This window comes from Alnus glutinosa, chromosome 11 (genome assembly GCF_958979055.1).
Source record: "Alnus glutinosa chromosome 11, dhAlnGlut1.1, whole genome shotgun sequence".
NCBI classification, from domain to species: domain Eukaryota; kingdom Viridiplantae; phylum Streptophyta; class Magnoliopsida; order Fagales; family Betulaceae; genus Alnus; species Alnus glutinosa.
Genome location: NC_084896.1, coordinates 11,766,497 through 11,780,525, shown reverse-complemented (window position 1 = coordinate 11,780,525; position 14,029 = coordinate 11,766,497). Strand labels below are relative to the sequence as shown.

The 14,029-nt window shown below is 37.9% G+C and overlaps 1 protein-coding gene across 9 annotated transcripts in view; it reads left to right on the top strand.

The window, feature by feature from the left end:
* LOC133881525 (sterol 3-beta-glucosyltransferase UGT80B1) overlaps positions 1-11,469 on the top strand; it is a 42,875-nt gene extending 31,406 nt beyond the window's left edge. For 5 of the 9 annotated variants that reach the window (XM_062320468.1, XM_062320459.1, XM_062320464.1 and 2 more), the window contains 4 exons: positions 7,019-7,078; positions 7,188-7,227; positions 9,672-9,893; positions 11,155-11,329. In XM_062320468.1, the coding sequence (XP_062176452.1) occupies positions 7,019-7,078; positions 7,188-7,227; positions 9,672-9,893; positions 11,155-11,211 (379 nt within the window). In that variant the 3' untranslated portion in view covers positions 11,212-11,329. Of the gene's footprint in view, positions 1-7,018; positions 7,079-7,182; positions 7,228-9,671; positions 9,894-11,154 lie in introns of those variants that run through there. The other 4 variants (XM_062320460.1, XM_062320461.1, XM_062320466.1 and 1 more) reach the window with 4 other exon arrangements.
* The last annotated feature ends 2,560 nt before the right edge of the window (positions 11,470-14,029 follow it).

Here is a 14,029-nt window from a genome sequence, read left to right as displayed (position 1 = left end):
TGTGGAATATTTGATAGAAATTGGGGGTAAATGATGGAGTTAAGGTTCGAACTCAAGACCTCTGGCTTTGATACCATGTTAAATTACTAGTTATCTTAAAAGCTTAAGCGGATAGGATAATGCTAATTTAATCATTTAATCAAATACTAAACAGAGGTAGCAAGATCAAAACATGGTATATTTAATTTTTAGCAAAAATATGTTCTTGATCTTTTCAAGGAAACATGGATGCTCGGGTGTAATGCTGTTGATAATCCAACAAAGCAGACTAATAAGTTAGGGGAAAATAGGGAGGGTCATCTGGTGGAATAAGGCAGATATCAAAGATTGGTTGGTAGATTAATTTAGTTGTCTCACAACCAGCCAGACATTGCATATGCAGATCGTGTGGTGAGTTAGTTTATGCACCTAGTTTATGCATCCACCACGAGTCCCATATGGAGGTAATCAATTGGATTCTTCGCTACGTAAAATCTTCAATTGGAAAAAGGTTTGTTGCTTTCTCGACATCATTGCTTGAAAAATAAAAGCTTATATAGATGTCAATTTGGTAGGATCGATTTTGGATAGACGGTCTACTTCAGGATATTGCACATTTGTGGGAGGTAATTTGGTTGCTTAGCATAGCAAAAAACAGTCTATGGTTGCTAGATCGAGTGCAAAAGCATAGTTCAGAGCCATGGCCCATGGAGTATGTAAAATATCATGGTTGAAGATTTTGTTGAAAGAACTTGGGTATGATTCTAAATTTTCCATGAGATTGTATTGTGACAATCTAGTAGCTATTAACATTGCTCACGATCCAATCCAACAAGACTGAACTAAGCACATTGAGGTTGAAAGACATTTTATTAAGGAGATATTATGTTTGGGTTTAATCTGTATACCTTGTATGAAGACAAGAGAACAACTTGCAGATATTTTGACAAGGGGAATTTCAAGTAGTGTCTTTCACACATGATTAAGCAAGTTGGGCATACGGGATATCTTTGCCTTAGCTTGAGAGAGAGTGTTGATATTAGGATTTATCAATAATTGACACCACCCACAAACCCGACATGAACAGGACATGAAATTAGCGGGTTAGAGTTTAGTGTATTAAGATTCGGGTCAAATAGGGCTAACCCAATTAGACACGATTAATAAATGGGTCAATTTTAGGTCAACCCATTTAACCCGCAATTGATTCACATAACCTGTAAAAATTTCAATTGCATCTATTGCCCATTCTATTAATAATTAATAGTGCTTAGTCACTTTTGATCAACCGGCCATCAGAGACCACATTGTTCATTTCTGTGAGTCTCTTTTTTTCTGAGCAATACAACTGGAGGCTCAAATTGGACGGCATTGCTTTCAACTCCTTATCCTTGGAGGAAGCCGCTCAGTTGGAGCTTCCTTTTGAGGAAAGGGAGGTCCTAGAGGTGGTGAAATCTATGAACCAAGACAAGGCTCCTGGCCCTGATGGCTTTCCCTTGGCTTTTTTCCAAGATTGCTGGGATGTGATCAAATCGGATATCATGGGGGTCTTCACAGATTTTCATGCTCATAACAAATTTGTGAAAAGCCTCAACGTCTCTTTCATTGCTTTAATCCCCAAATCCTCTGGGGCAACCGATCTCGCAAACTTTCGGCCTATCAGCCTGGTGAGTGGTATTTATAAGATCATAGCAAAAGTTCTCGCTAATAGAATGAGCCGAGTTTTGGAGAAGATTATTTCAGAGCCTCAGAATGCTTTTGTCAAAGGTAGACATATTTTGGACTCGGTCCTCATAGCTAGTGAATGCTTGGATAGCCGTATCAAGTCTGGTATCCCAGGGGTTCTTTGCAAACTAGATATTACAAAGGCTTTTGACCACGTCAACTGGAAGTTCTTATTGTACATGCTAAGAAGATGCGGCTTCGGGGATAAATGGGTCTCTTGGATTTCTCATTGCATCTCATCGGTGCGCCACTCGGTTTTGGTTAATGGTTTGCCAGCTGGCTTCTTCAATAGTTCTAGAGAGCTGAGACAGGGTGATCCTCTTTCGCCCCTCCTGTTCATTCTTGTCATGGAGGCTTTGAGCAAAATGCTCTCTGATGCTGTTGATAGTGGTCGACTCTCATGCTTTTTGGTGGGTTCTAGGCCTCTTGTGATCAACATCTCTCATTTGTTGTTTGCAGATGACATATTGGTCTTCTGTGAGGCTAATCTTGACCATCTTCGTTTCCTGCGTGTACTAGTAGTTTGCTTTGAAGTTGTCTCTGGTTTAAAGGTCAATTTGGCTAAATCTCTCTTGGTTCCTGTTGGCAATGTGGACAATGTTGCTGAGTTGGCTTCTATCTTGGGTTGCGGGACTTCCTCTCTGCCCTTGAAGTATCTTAGCATACCCCTTGGGGCACGCCACAAGGCTACGTCCATCTGGGATGATATTGTGGTTAAGATGGAGCGTCGTTTGGCCAGTTGGCAAAAGTTGTATTTGTCAAAGGATGCTAGGGTTACCCTCATTAAGAGTACTCTCCAACCTCCCTACGTATTTCATGTTTATTTTTCCCATTCCTACTCATGTGGCTAACCGTATTGAGAAGCTTCAAAGAGACTTTCTTTGGGGTGGGATAGGTGAAGAATTCAAATATCACTTGGTCAGATGGGACAAGGTTTGCTCTCCGATCTCTGAGGGAGGTTTGGGTTTCAGAAACTTGAAGACTTTCAATCGTGCTCTTCTAGGCAAATGGCTATGGCGTTATGGGTCTGAGCGAGATGCATGGTGGAGAGTCGTGGTGGATTCTAAATATGGCAGCCTAAGGGGTGATTGGTGCTCTTTCGAGCCGATAGGAGCCTTTGGGGTCGGGGTATGGAAAAACATCAGGAAAGGCTGGGATTCGTTCTCTCGTTACACTAGATTCGTCGTGGGGATGGCTCCAAGATCAGTTTTTGGCATGATTTGTGGTGTGGGACACTGCCCTCAAAGTAGCATTTCTAGCTTTATTTGACATTGCTCGCCTCAAGGACGTTGTTGTTGCGGATAATTTGGAGCTGTTGGGTGACTCATTCCAATGGAATGTGAGCTTCATCAGGGAGGCTCACAATTGGGAGGTGGATGTCTTTGCCTCTTTCTTCCGATTGCTACATTCAGTTAAAGTAAACAGAGACAATAAAGACATTTTGTGGTGGGTCCCCTCCAAAAAAGGAGTTTTCAAAGTCAAGTCCTTTTACTCCTTAACTAGCGCTGGTGGCAGACGCTTTTCTTGGAAAAGTGTTTGGCGTACTCAAGCTCCTCCTAGGTCTGCTTTCTTTGTGTGGACTGCGGCTCTTGGTAAGATCCTCACCCAGGACAACCTTAGGAAACGACATGTTATTGTGATCAACCGTTGCTGCATGTGTAAGAAGACCGAGGAAACTGTGGATCATCTCCTTCTCCACTGCGACGTGGCTTCTGTTGTGTAGAATTCTCTCTTTAGTCGTTTCGGTGTGTCTTGGGTTATGCCTAGATGGGTTATTGACTTGCTTGCATGTTGGTAGTCATCTGGCAGATCAAGGAGTGCTGTTGTTTGGAAAATGACACCTATTTGTATCTTCTGGTGCCTTTGGTGGGAAAGAAACAATAGAAGTTTTGAAGACTTGGAAAGAACCTTGGAAGAGACTCTTTCTTTGTTCTATCATTCTTTGTATTGTTGGACTTCGGCTTATGTCCATCCTTTGTTTATTTCTTTTTCTGACCTTCTCTCTCGCTTTTCTATTTCTAGTTAGGTGTTTTCCTTGTATACTTCCAGTATACCAAGGGGCGCCTTACGCTTTTCTAATAAATTTGATCTCTTATCTATTAAAAAAAAAAAAATTAGTAGTGATGCTTTGTGAGAAGTGTGAGGGGCGTCTGCCCCTTCGGTAATCCTTGGGTATTTGGGTCTTGTAGCCGGTCTTTTTGCGGCTTGTTCTCGTTTTCTGGCACCGGAGATGCCTTCCACGGTATCTCTGATTGCGTCCTCTGGGTCTGCTTTGGGTCCTCATGTTTCGCTTGAGATGGCTCGCCGGAAGGGGGGGTTCTTCCAATCTCATCTCTAGAAGAACCCACGTCCAAGGCTTTGATTTAGTACAAGCGCAAAGGGAGGAAGCCGAAGTCAGCGGTGGGTCAAGGAGAACAAGAAGATATGGGCTTTCTCAGGCGGGGGTTTATCAAGTCGAGCTCATCCTCTCTTCCTCTAGCAAATTGTGGTGTCTTAGGAGGAGGTTGTTCTAGTCGAGGTCTTCCTCTCAACTCTGCCGGTGGTCCCCAGTTTTTCTCTCCATTGGAGTGGTTTATGTTTTGCTCTTTGATGGGGTTTAGGACTAAAGAGCAAGAGGCGGAAACTGGGGCCTGCCTCTCTGAACAAATGAGGAGCATATGCGGTTGGATTAGATTGAGGGTTGTGAGCTTGAGGAGCTTTAGGGGCTTAGGGGTTGGGTTTTTTTTGTGGGTTGTGCTTGGGTCGGGTTGGTGTTGAGGCTATTGCTTCTTTTATACTCCGTGTGTACTAGGGGCACCTTACACTATTTTTAATAAAATTTGCACTTATAAATTTGTTTTTTTGTTGGAATGTAATCTTATTTTCTTTATTGCTATATATTTGTGTTAGAATATAAATTAAATAATTAAATTAATCATTTTCTAATAACTTAAGCTTTTAGGATAAGTGGTGATTTAACATGGTATTAGAACCAAAAGTCTTAAGTTCGAACATTGTCTCCGTCTTCACCTCCCATTTCAATTAAATATTCCACATATTGAGCCTCACTAATTAAATGATAGTTTAAGCCCACACGTGAGCCGTGAGGGGGATTGATAGGTTCAAGTGGAAGTGCAGTGATGTATGTAGCTGAGGCATCCTAATTCTAACAGACCGGTAGACTTGAACCTTGTTCTTACATAACCTGATCAATTCAATCAAGCACTCGTAATCTATTTTCATTGTTCAACTCTTTGACAAAATGAAAAAACCAAAGGCCACTGCGCTTCCATCCCTCGGATAAATAGAGAGGGAGGGTAGGGTAGAGGCCTTTGGTATCCCCTCCAGTCAAGAATTGGGTCTCAATCACTAGCCAATATGCTTTTCCCTCATGCCTTTCTTTGTTCATGGTTCAATATTCTGGTGTCCTAGACATAAAGGAACCACACCAATTCATTCCGAACTTGGTGGTTAAACTATTATGGCAATGATACTGTATGGGAGGGCTTGCAAAAAAAATAGCTCGATGTCAGGATGATAAAAATAAAAAGCCTAACACCTCTCATTCTTATTAAAATGCTTGGGGGGTGGAAATGAGGGAATGATACAATACATGGATTTAATCAAATTCAATTTGAAGGGTTTTGTAGATTCATTTATTAGTTCCTAATATCATTCTTTATCTTAAAGAGTGCTTCGAATATATGTGTATATATATATTTTGAATAATTAGTTCCAAGTGGTTGGCTCAAGTGGTAAGGCTTTGATCTTTGTGGTAGTCCCATGAAGTTTAAGGTTTGAATTCCCTTGGATGCAAACTATTCCTTGGGGCCAACCTGCCTGCCGGTGAAGCCGGAGTATTATCCGATCTGTGTGAAAGAGATGCTTTACACAGGTCCGAGGTTTAATTTACAAGGGTGGGTACATGAGTAGTCCTGCCTTGGAGGGGTTCTTCGTCATAAAAAAAAAAAAATTGAATAATTGGATATCAATTATTAAATTGATTGTCATGAATTTAGTTGTGAATGTGTGTATAATTGATATAATTTTTGCTTGTAAGACATGAAATTGTATTAATTAGGTCATACCAAGTATTGGAACTTGGGAACCGTTGCGCTACCCCTGGCGAAAGAAGCGAATTAACTATGTCATGAACTCGACCCATGAACCCAAATTGCCACCCCTACTTGATATTTTGTTAGGAAATCCAATTAATTTCTTGATTTTATTGTTTTCTCCGACTCTATGCTCATTATTGTTGTAATATGCAATTAATCCGATTTCCATAAGAGAAATGCCTGAAACCATACTTTTATCTCACCACTATCCCACCCTACTAACACTGCAGTGCCAATTAGCCATTGTTTAAAAAACATTTTAAGGGTTGATTGGCACTGCCACGTTAATAGGGTGAGATAGTGGTGAAATAAAAGTGTGGTTTCTAGCACTACTCTTTCCATAATAAATTGTATTTTTACTCTATTTAAGCATATAGAGGTTGTATGGCTTAATTATCCTATTGAATACAATTTCTCCTTTCTTGCTTTTCTCTTCTCTTCTTTTATTCTTCAACTATCATGTTTACTTGGGTGTTTCCATTTCTAATGAAGTATTTATTTATACATCATATAACAAAATATGAATCTTCCCATATATTTTATAACTTAAGTAAACGCATGCAGATGGACACACGAGTACATAGATGTATAGGGCTGTGAAACAAATTGAGTTATTCATTAACAACTTGAGATTGAGTCATTTACCTTCCTCGGGCTCATTAACTCTAAACAACCCATACTGAAACTTAAGTTTCAAGTGCAATTACTTAAACAACCAAGCTTGGACTTTTTTCCTAGGCTTGGTTTCTTATCCTGAACACCAGTTGTACAGATTGCGTGAAGCGACGATGACACTTCATAAAGATGACACTTTGCAATCTGTAAATATGTAAATTCTACTCTAAAAAACACTAAATTAAATAGAAACATGTTGAGTGAATATTCTCTATTAATAATTCGGAACCCTGTAAATGAATTTAAATACATTTTTATCATTTGTCAGAAAAAGTTCCACATGTGAAGCACGTGCTCTAACACTTGTTTCTTGAAAAAGCCATTCACTCTGTATTGTGAGCATGAGTTCATGCCCATATTATTCATGGAGGTAGCTTTATTTTATTTTATTCTATTCTATATAATTAATTTTGGCATTATACAATAGATAGTGCAGATCAATATACAATGTGGTAGCTTTTGTAAAGTCTCAATATCATTCTAATAGAGTTGGTTTTGATCATTGTTTTCCTCTCTGGAAATTGATCTTTTCATGTAAATAGTTCCATGCCATACAAGTGGCTGCTACCAAAATGTGCGGCTGCAATTCATCATGGGGGAAGGTTGGAATATTCTATGGTGATTTGTATTGATGTTGTTCATCTTGTTGAAATATGCAATAAGCAAGGTACTAATATGTGCTTTATGTTGCCTGTTATTGTGTAAGATTAGTGGAATTACTGCTGCTGCATTACATGCAGGAATCCCACAGGTATGATGTGAATCTAAACACTTCGCTGCTTTATTTCATTGTTGTTAATGTCGAGTAGTGTTCATGTGGTTTAGCTTTTAAAACTTATATGAAATGGCTCATTGCTTCAAATAATTGGCATGAAAATGTAGAAAGTATGTTGTGGGAGTTGAGGATAAAAAGTCTTCAACATTTTCAAAAATTATGTAGGATAGGCACATCTTGAGAGTTGAGACCTATCAAAAAGGGTTTGGAAATATATGACGGTTTCTATTGATAGGCCCTCTTGAAACATCATTACATGATTATTCCCACATTATTGCCAAAAGGAGTGCGGATGGTATTCATAACTTGATAAGGAGAAGATGATGTTTAAATGTGAAATCGCTGATGAAATTTTAAGAAAAGAAGTCAAGGCCCTTCAGTTGAATGAACGGATGCAAGTGTGCCCTTTGGCAAGGTGCAAAGCAACCTGATGCAGTGCAGTGGCTGAATCCTGCAACTTCTTCCTTAAATGTTGGGAATTAGGGTTAGGGTTTAACTGCTCACATTACTGTAGTAGTAGAGTAAGATGTAGACAAGGGTATGGTCATTTAGGGTTTATAGTGGAAATAGGGTGTTTTGCATGTCTGATTTGGTATAATCTTTTGATCAATCACAGAGAAGTAAAGAGAGGAAAGAATAGATTAGAGGATGATTAGAAGATGAAGGAGAAAGAAACAGAATTGATTGATAACAAGGAAATAATCAAACAAAGCTCTAAGCTATCAATTCGCAATCATTTGCCATGCTCTCAGCAAATTTCTTCTTTATTGGTAATCTAGTTGGGGCTTTGTCAGCAATTACTCGACCCACAAAGGAGACTTTACTAGAGGTAATGATTCAGTGGTTTGGCTATGCGACACAGTCATTTGGTTTGAAGATATTGAATCATCTTCTGTGGTATTTGATACTAGGACTGGTGGATCTGGATCCATGACTTTACAATCACCAAGGCGTGTGGCATGGAGACCTTGTGTGGACAAATATATGAGTGGCACTGAGTAAAAATGAGATTCGAGGTATTTGGTGAATAAATTGGGTATTACAATGGTGCTAACATGTTGAGGCTTAGGTGGAGGTGTTAAATTGTAAGGGGAGTATGGGCAGGGTGGTGTTTAGTGTTTTAGGTGGTAGGGGACAATGGTGTCAGTGGGGTAATGGTGGGTAGAATTGAAAAATGACAGATGGAACAGGTAGAAAAGCTGGTGAGGGAGTTTGTTAGGTTGTTAGGCGAGGTTTCGAGATATCCATAAGGTGGCAATTGTAGTAGAAATGGAGGAATTTAGAATACTGGGTGTGAAACCCAAGAGAACCTGCACTCCGTCAGGGGTAAGCTCTCACACAGGGAGAAAGCATATACTCTAGGAAGTAGAAATTTGTTATCTTCCAGTTCAATAAAATACAATAAATTTCTGAATTGTTAGCTCAATTTGTCTCTAATATTTTAGTGAGCGGAAGTGCACTTCCAGTCTAAATTCAAGATCCACTGACATCGTCTATCCTGTGGTGGGAGGCTGATGGACTCAAATAATAAGCTATATAGTGGCGAAAATGCTATAAAAGAAAAGGGAAGGCTGATTCAAAGTCAAACATAGTAATCTGGAAGATTTTATTTTAGTTAGTAATTAAGCCAGAGATATTTTGGTCCTTTCACTTACTTTCCCTGCCAATGGCTAGTCTTGGACGTATGGGTTCCATTTTTTTGGCTGTCTTGATTCCCAAGGTTGGGTAAGTTGCACCCTTTGCAAAGTTGAGTGTTGGTATTTTGTCCTTTTCATATTTGATGCATCTTTCTTTTGGATGTAATGTACAAGAACCCTATGTGATGCTAAGTTCATCTATCTTTGTTCTTTCTGTATTTTCTTCCTATCTGCTGTTTGTTGTATTCCAGCCCTCAAATTAGTGAATTGCAGTCCCAAATACAACAAGAAAAACCTAACCATTTAGTGATATTTCAAATTTCTAGACCTTAATCACTAAACCAATGCTATATCCATATGCTCTTGCTGCTGATTTAGTTAAGATCTTGCATCCGTAAGATTTGGTTGTATGGGTGTGCGTATCTGTTGTATATGTATCTTTCATTTCCATTTGAAAACGCTTTGTACTTCCATGGCCCTCTGGAACCCTAAATATGGACAAAATTCTTCTTCTTTTCTTAGGAACACATGATAGATTTATTACTTCAAAGAGTATATGGGTAACCTGCCATGAAGTACTTCATTGATGTACTTTGAACTAATAAGTTGCATGTACTTCCAAAAAGATTTGCCACTTGTATCTCTTAGCACACAAATATCTGGACCATGCAAAGTGGTATTTGATAGTTCTCTCTCTCTCTCTCTCTCTCTCTCTCTCTCTCTCTCTCTCTCTCTCTCTCTCTCTCTCTCTCTCTCTCTCTCTCATGTAATGTTGGATGACAGGTAGTATGTCCGTTTTTGCTTGATCAGTTCTATTGGGCTGAGAGGATGTTTTGGCTTGGAGTTGCACCAGAACCATTGAAAATAAATCACTTGCTTCCTGATAAAAGCGACAATGTGAGCATCCATGAAGCTGCAACTGTGCTATCTCGGGCGATAAATAATGCGTTATCTCCTAAAGTCAAAACATGTGCATTAGAAATTGCTGAGAGAATTTCTCTGGAGGTAATACCTAATCTTCGATTATGGGGGTGTATTTGTTGGTGATATATCTGAAACACCAAACTTGAGTGTTCCCTGTGTGTTTTCCGGTTTTGTCTTGTAGACTAGTTTTCAATTTGATCAATTTAAGAGCTGGAGTTTTATGAAGATTTTAAATCTAAGACTTTTGTCTATTTTTTCCTTACATAAATAACAAAAATTGAAAGAAAAATGCAGTTATTCCATTTCTGTTAAAAATTAAAAAAAGCAAAAAAAAAAAAAAAAGAAAAAAAAAAAGAAAGGAAAAAAGAAAGGAAAAAAGAAAAAAGAAAAAGGAAAAAGGAAAAAGGAAAAATGAAAGAGCCAGGGGCCGTGAGCCCCTATGGCATTGTGGTGGCTATTACCCCACTGTTTGGGGTGGCTCACGGTCAACCCACTTCTTTTTTTATTTTTTATTTTGTAAGTTTCTAATAGGAATGACATAATTTTATTTTCATAGTATTTTTGTTATTATTTTAAGTAAAAGATAGAAGAAAGCGTTAGATTTAAAATCTTCTTAAACTTGGGTCTTAAATTTGTCACATTGAAAACTAGGGGTTTAAAAGACAAAATCGAGAAAAGTATGAGGAGGTTCTAGAATATTTTTCCTATAATATATAAGATACTAATGATACATTTAGTATGCGGAATGGTTATTATATTAGAAAAAAGGAATAGCCTTATTAAGAATGTAAGAAAGTGGAATAAAATAGCCTTAGGGGCTACTCCTCTCATGTACTCTAACCCTAAGGCTATTTTATTCTACATTCTTTTATTTTCAATAGAAACTATTCACTTTTTCTAATGGAATAGCCATTCCGCATACCAAAACTAACCTAATAGTTTCCTACATTCTTTTACTAATGTGACGACTCTTTAACTTACATAAGCAAAGGTATAAAAGAACTGTAAAGAAAATATTGATTTTATCCTGGAGAATAACATGTATGTTTGATCTTATGCACTTGAAATTTATTGTTTTAATCAGTTATGTTAATTATTTCAATGAGTGATATGTGTGCATGTGTGTGTATGGGAGAGAGATAGAGGATAAGATTATCTGTAAATTAATTAATTGTTTTCATCATAAATTGATTAAGTCAATTGAAAAATGAATAAGAGACTTCTAATCAGTATGCTTCTGAGGACTGTTGGCTTTTATTTTGAAAAACACGCACACAGACACCGTGAAAGAGATACCCTGAAAGCAAACTTACATTTGCAAGACTTATGCTTCTGCTTTCAGAATGGAGTCTTGGAGGCCGTGAAGAAGCTCAAGGAGGAGCTGAGTTGCCCCCGTTAACATAATCAAGTGACTGCTACTTCTCCTATATTTTGCTCTATATAACTAACTTGGTCGTTGTCTGTTATTTTGCTAATATTTCTTTTTCTATATTTCTCAGATTTCCCTGTTTGGGATACTTATGTGGTTGAATTGCCGAGTCCACAAGCGAATTTGTGGGTTTACAGACAATTTCTTCTTAAATTTGGAACTAAGAAAATTCCAAAAAACAAGTGAAAAAAAAAAATGTAGATGGAAGGATGGTTGGGAGTCTACCGTACTATTGGTTTTGTTTGTCAAGCAACATTACAGAACAGCATTGGTCATGTACTTTTTTTTTTTCATTTTTTTATATTTTCCACTACTAATCAACATTAAAACATTCCCACTTTTTTCACTTTTTATATCACATCAATAATTTTTTATTATTATCCAAACAAAATAATTCACTACAATACAAAACTTTTTCACTTTTTTATACAAATTCTTTTTATTTTATATCACATCATCACTTTTTACTAATTTCAAAACTAACAACCTCACTACTCTGTTTTGTTCTATTCTGTACATATCTTTGCCAAACAAGCCCATTATCTCTTGTTGCGATTGCCCAAGGTCGTGCTGTTGTACACGGCCGCTTTCACTTAACCGCAAAGAAAGAGAATATGGTACAGAGCATACCTTATTGAACAGACCGCTCTTCCGAGTCCGGTCCAAGCGGGAAACCAACCGAGCTAACGTTTTTTTGTCTAGGTGCGGGACCAGACGCAAGCAACCGCGGAATTAGGTGCTTGAATTGTGACTCGACGGGGCCGTTTGGGAGAACCACGAATAGAATTGATCCAACACAACTAGCCCTATCCTTTGTTGGCTGAGACATAAATTTCTTACAAATCGGTTTGTAGGAAATTTTATACAACTCACATATAAAAGTGATGTGTATTTTAAACATGTAAAAAAGATTTTTTATTTTTATTTTTTATTAATGCTATTAAAAAAAATGTGAGAATCACATGTTAATACAACATGTGCTTCTCACATGTTAAGGAACACAGGTCAATGTTATATGTGAGTTGTGTGAAATTTTCTACAAACCGATTTGTAGGAAATTTTTGTCCTGCTAGGCTGGTTGTCCTTCAAAAGCATTAGCGCATTAGTTTTATTGTTTGAATCAAAATAGACTAGATTATCTTTATCTAAGTGATTTTCAAAGTTAGCCCACGTCACAAGAGTGAGTCATAATTTGAATATAAAAGATATGAGGACGAATAACAGGGATGATATCATTTTTAAGGTACCAATGAAGGTGGATGTAAACCTCAAACACTGGGATAGAAGGGAAATAGGTTGTTAGGTTCCTGGTTTGCCGTCTGGGATTGTTGAGGTGGGGGATTCTTCTAAGGGGGTTGATCCAAAGGATAGTGTTGTTGTTTACCCCAGGGTAGTGGAAGATAGTAAGTCGTGTTTTTGCACGATGGAGGTTTCGTTCGTGGGATCTGATCAGAAGGGATTTCTAGATTTTTTGGCTTTGATCGAGGATGAGCGCTTTGACTTTGATTCCCCTCCTAAGAAGGATAAGGAGATAAAAAGGAAAAAGGGGAAAAGAGAGGTCAAGAATCTAGAATGTTCTATTAATTTTGATGTTAGGGGAATGGGTTCTAGTCGGGATAGGGGCAAGAAGATGGGGGTTTGATGTAATTTTCTTCTATTGGGTTGTTCGGGTGTTTTTTTTTTTTTTTTTTTTTTTTGTGTCCTTTTTGTATACTTCCGGTATGCTTAGGGGCGCTTTTTACGCTTTTTTAATAATATTTTGTTTATTACCTATCAAGAAAAGGAAAGCCGTCCATTGACCTCCATGATGTGACTATGGTTCAAATCTCTTTGCTCAACTAAGCATTTTTTGGGTCAAGCTTTCCTTCCACAAAGACTCTGGTTTACCTAATTGTAGGGACAATATGATTGAACCCTTGTGTGCTTTACCTAATCTTGACATTAAGACTCTAGTTTGAAGTATTGCAAAATTTAAGACCTTAGTTTACAATTATTTTAAATAAAAGATCGTCTATATTTTTTGTCAAATCTTATATATATATATATATAATAGAGGAATCAATTAGGCGGCTGCATAATATTGCGACACCAAAACAATACCAATACCAAAACAATCACGCTCATTGTGTAAGAAATTAAAAAAAGAAAAGGATATAAAAGAGACAGGTTCATGCCTAGCCATGACTCTGGCTAGGACGTGCCCAGCTCTGATAGTTGGGTTTGGCTGGGTAGGACCTAGCCACGGTCATGGTTGGGTTACCCAGTTACGGGGCTGGGTGAGAGCCCGGCCACCGTGATTGGGTGAGAGCTTGGCTGCGACAGTTGGATTCATTACTATGCTTTTATGGTTTCACTTCTGATGCGTAGTCCTCGTTAAGTATTTAGGTGAAAGTTTGTTGAGGAATCGATTGCAATCCTCTTTGATAATTTAATAATGCCTACTCGTTTATGAGTTTCCTCATAAGCAAAAACTTTTCCATAACATTGCTTCTGCCGTTGACCAATTAATTGATTTTATATGGCTTTTTTCCGAATCTAAGTTGCTGTGTTTGCCAAAGGCAAATTGGGTAATATCCCCTAAATCTCTTACGATTTAATTGTCCCATATCTATTAAGTGCAATCTTAATTATTTGTATTAAGCTCTTGGACACCTTTCCCTTGCAAGCATGTTTTTAATGATGAGTTTTACTTGAAGTTTGTATCATTTGACATCAGTGCAGGTACCGCATCATGAGTTCTAGTTACAGAGAGGGCAACCTATAAATTATATTATATTGTCTTCATATT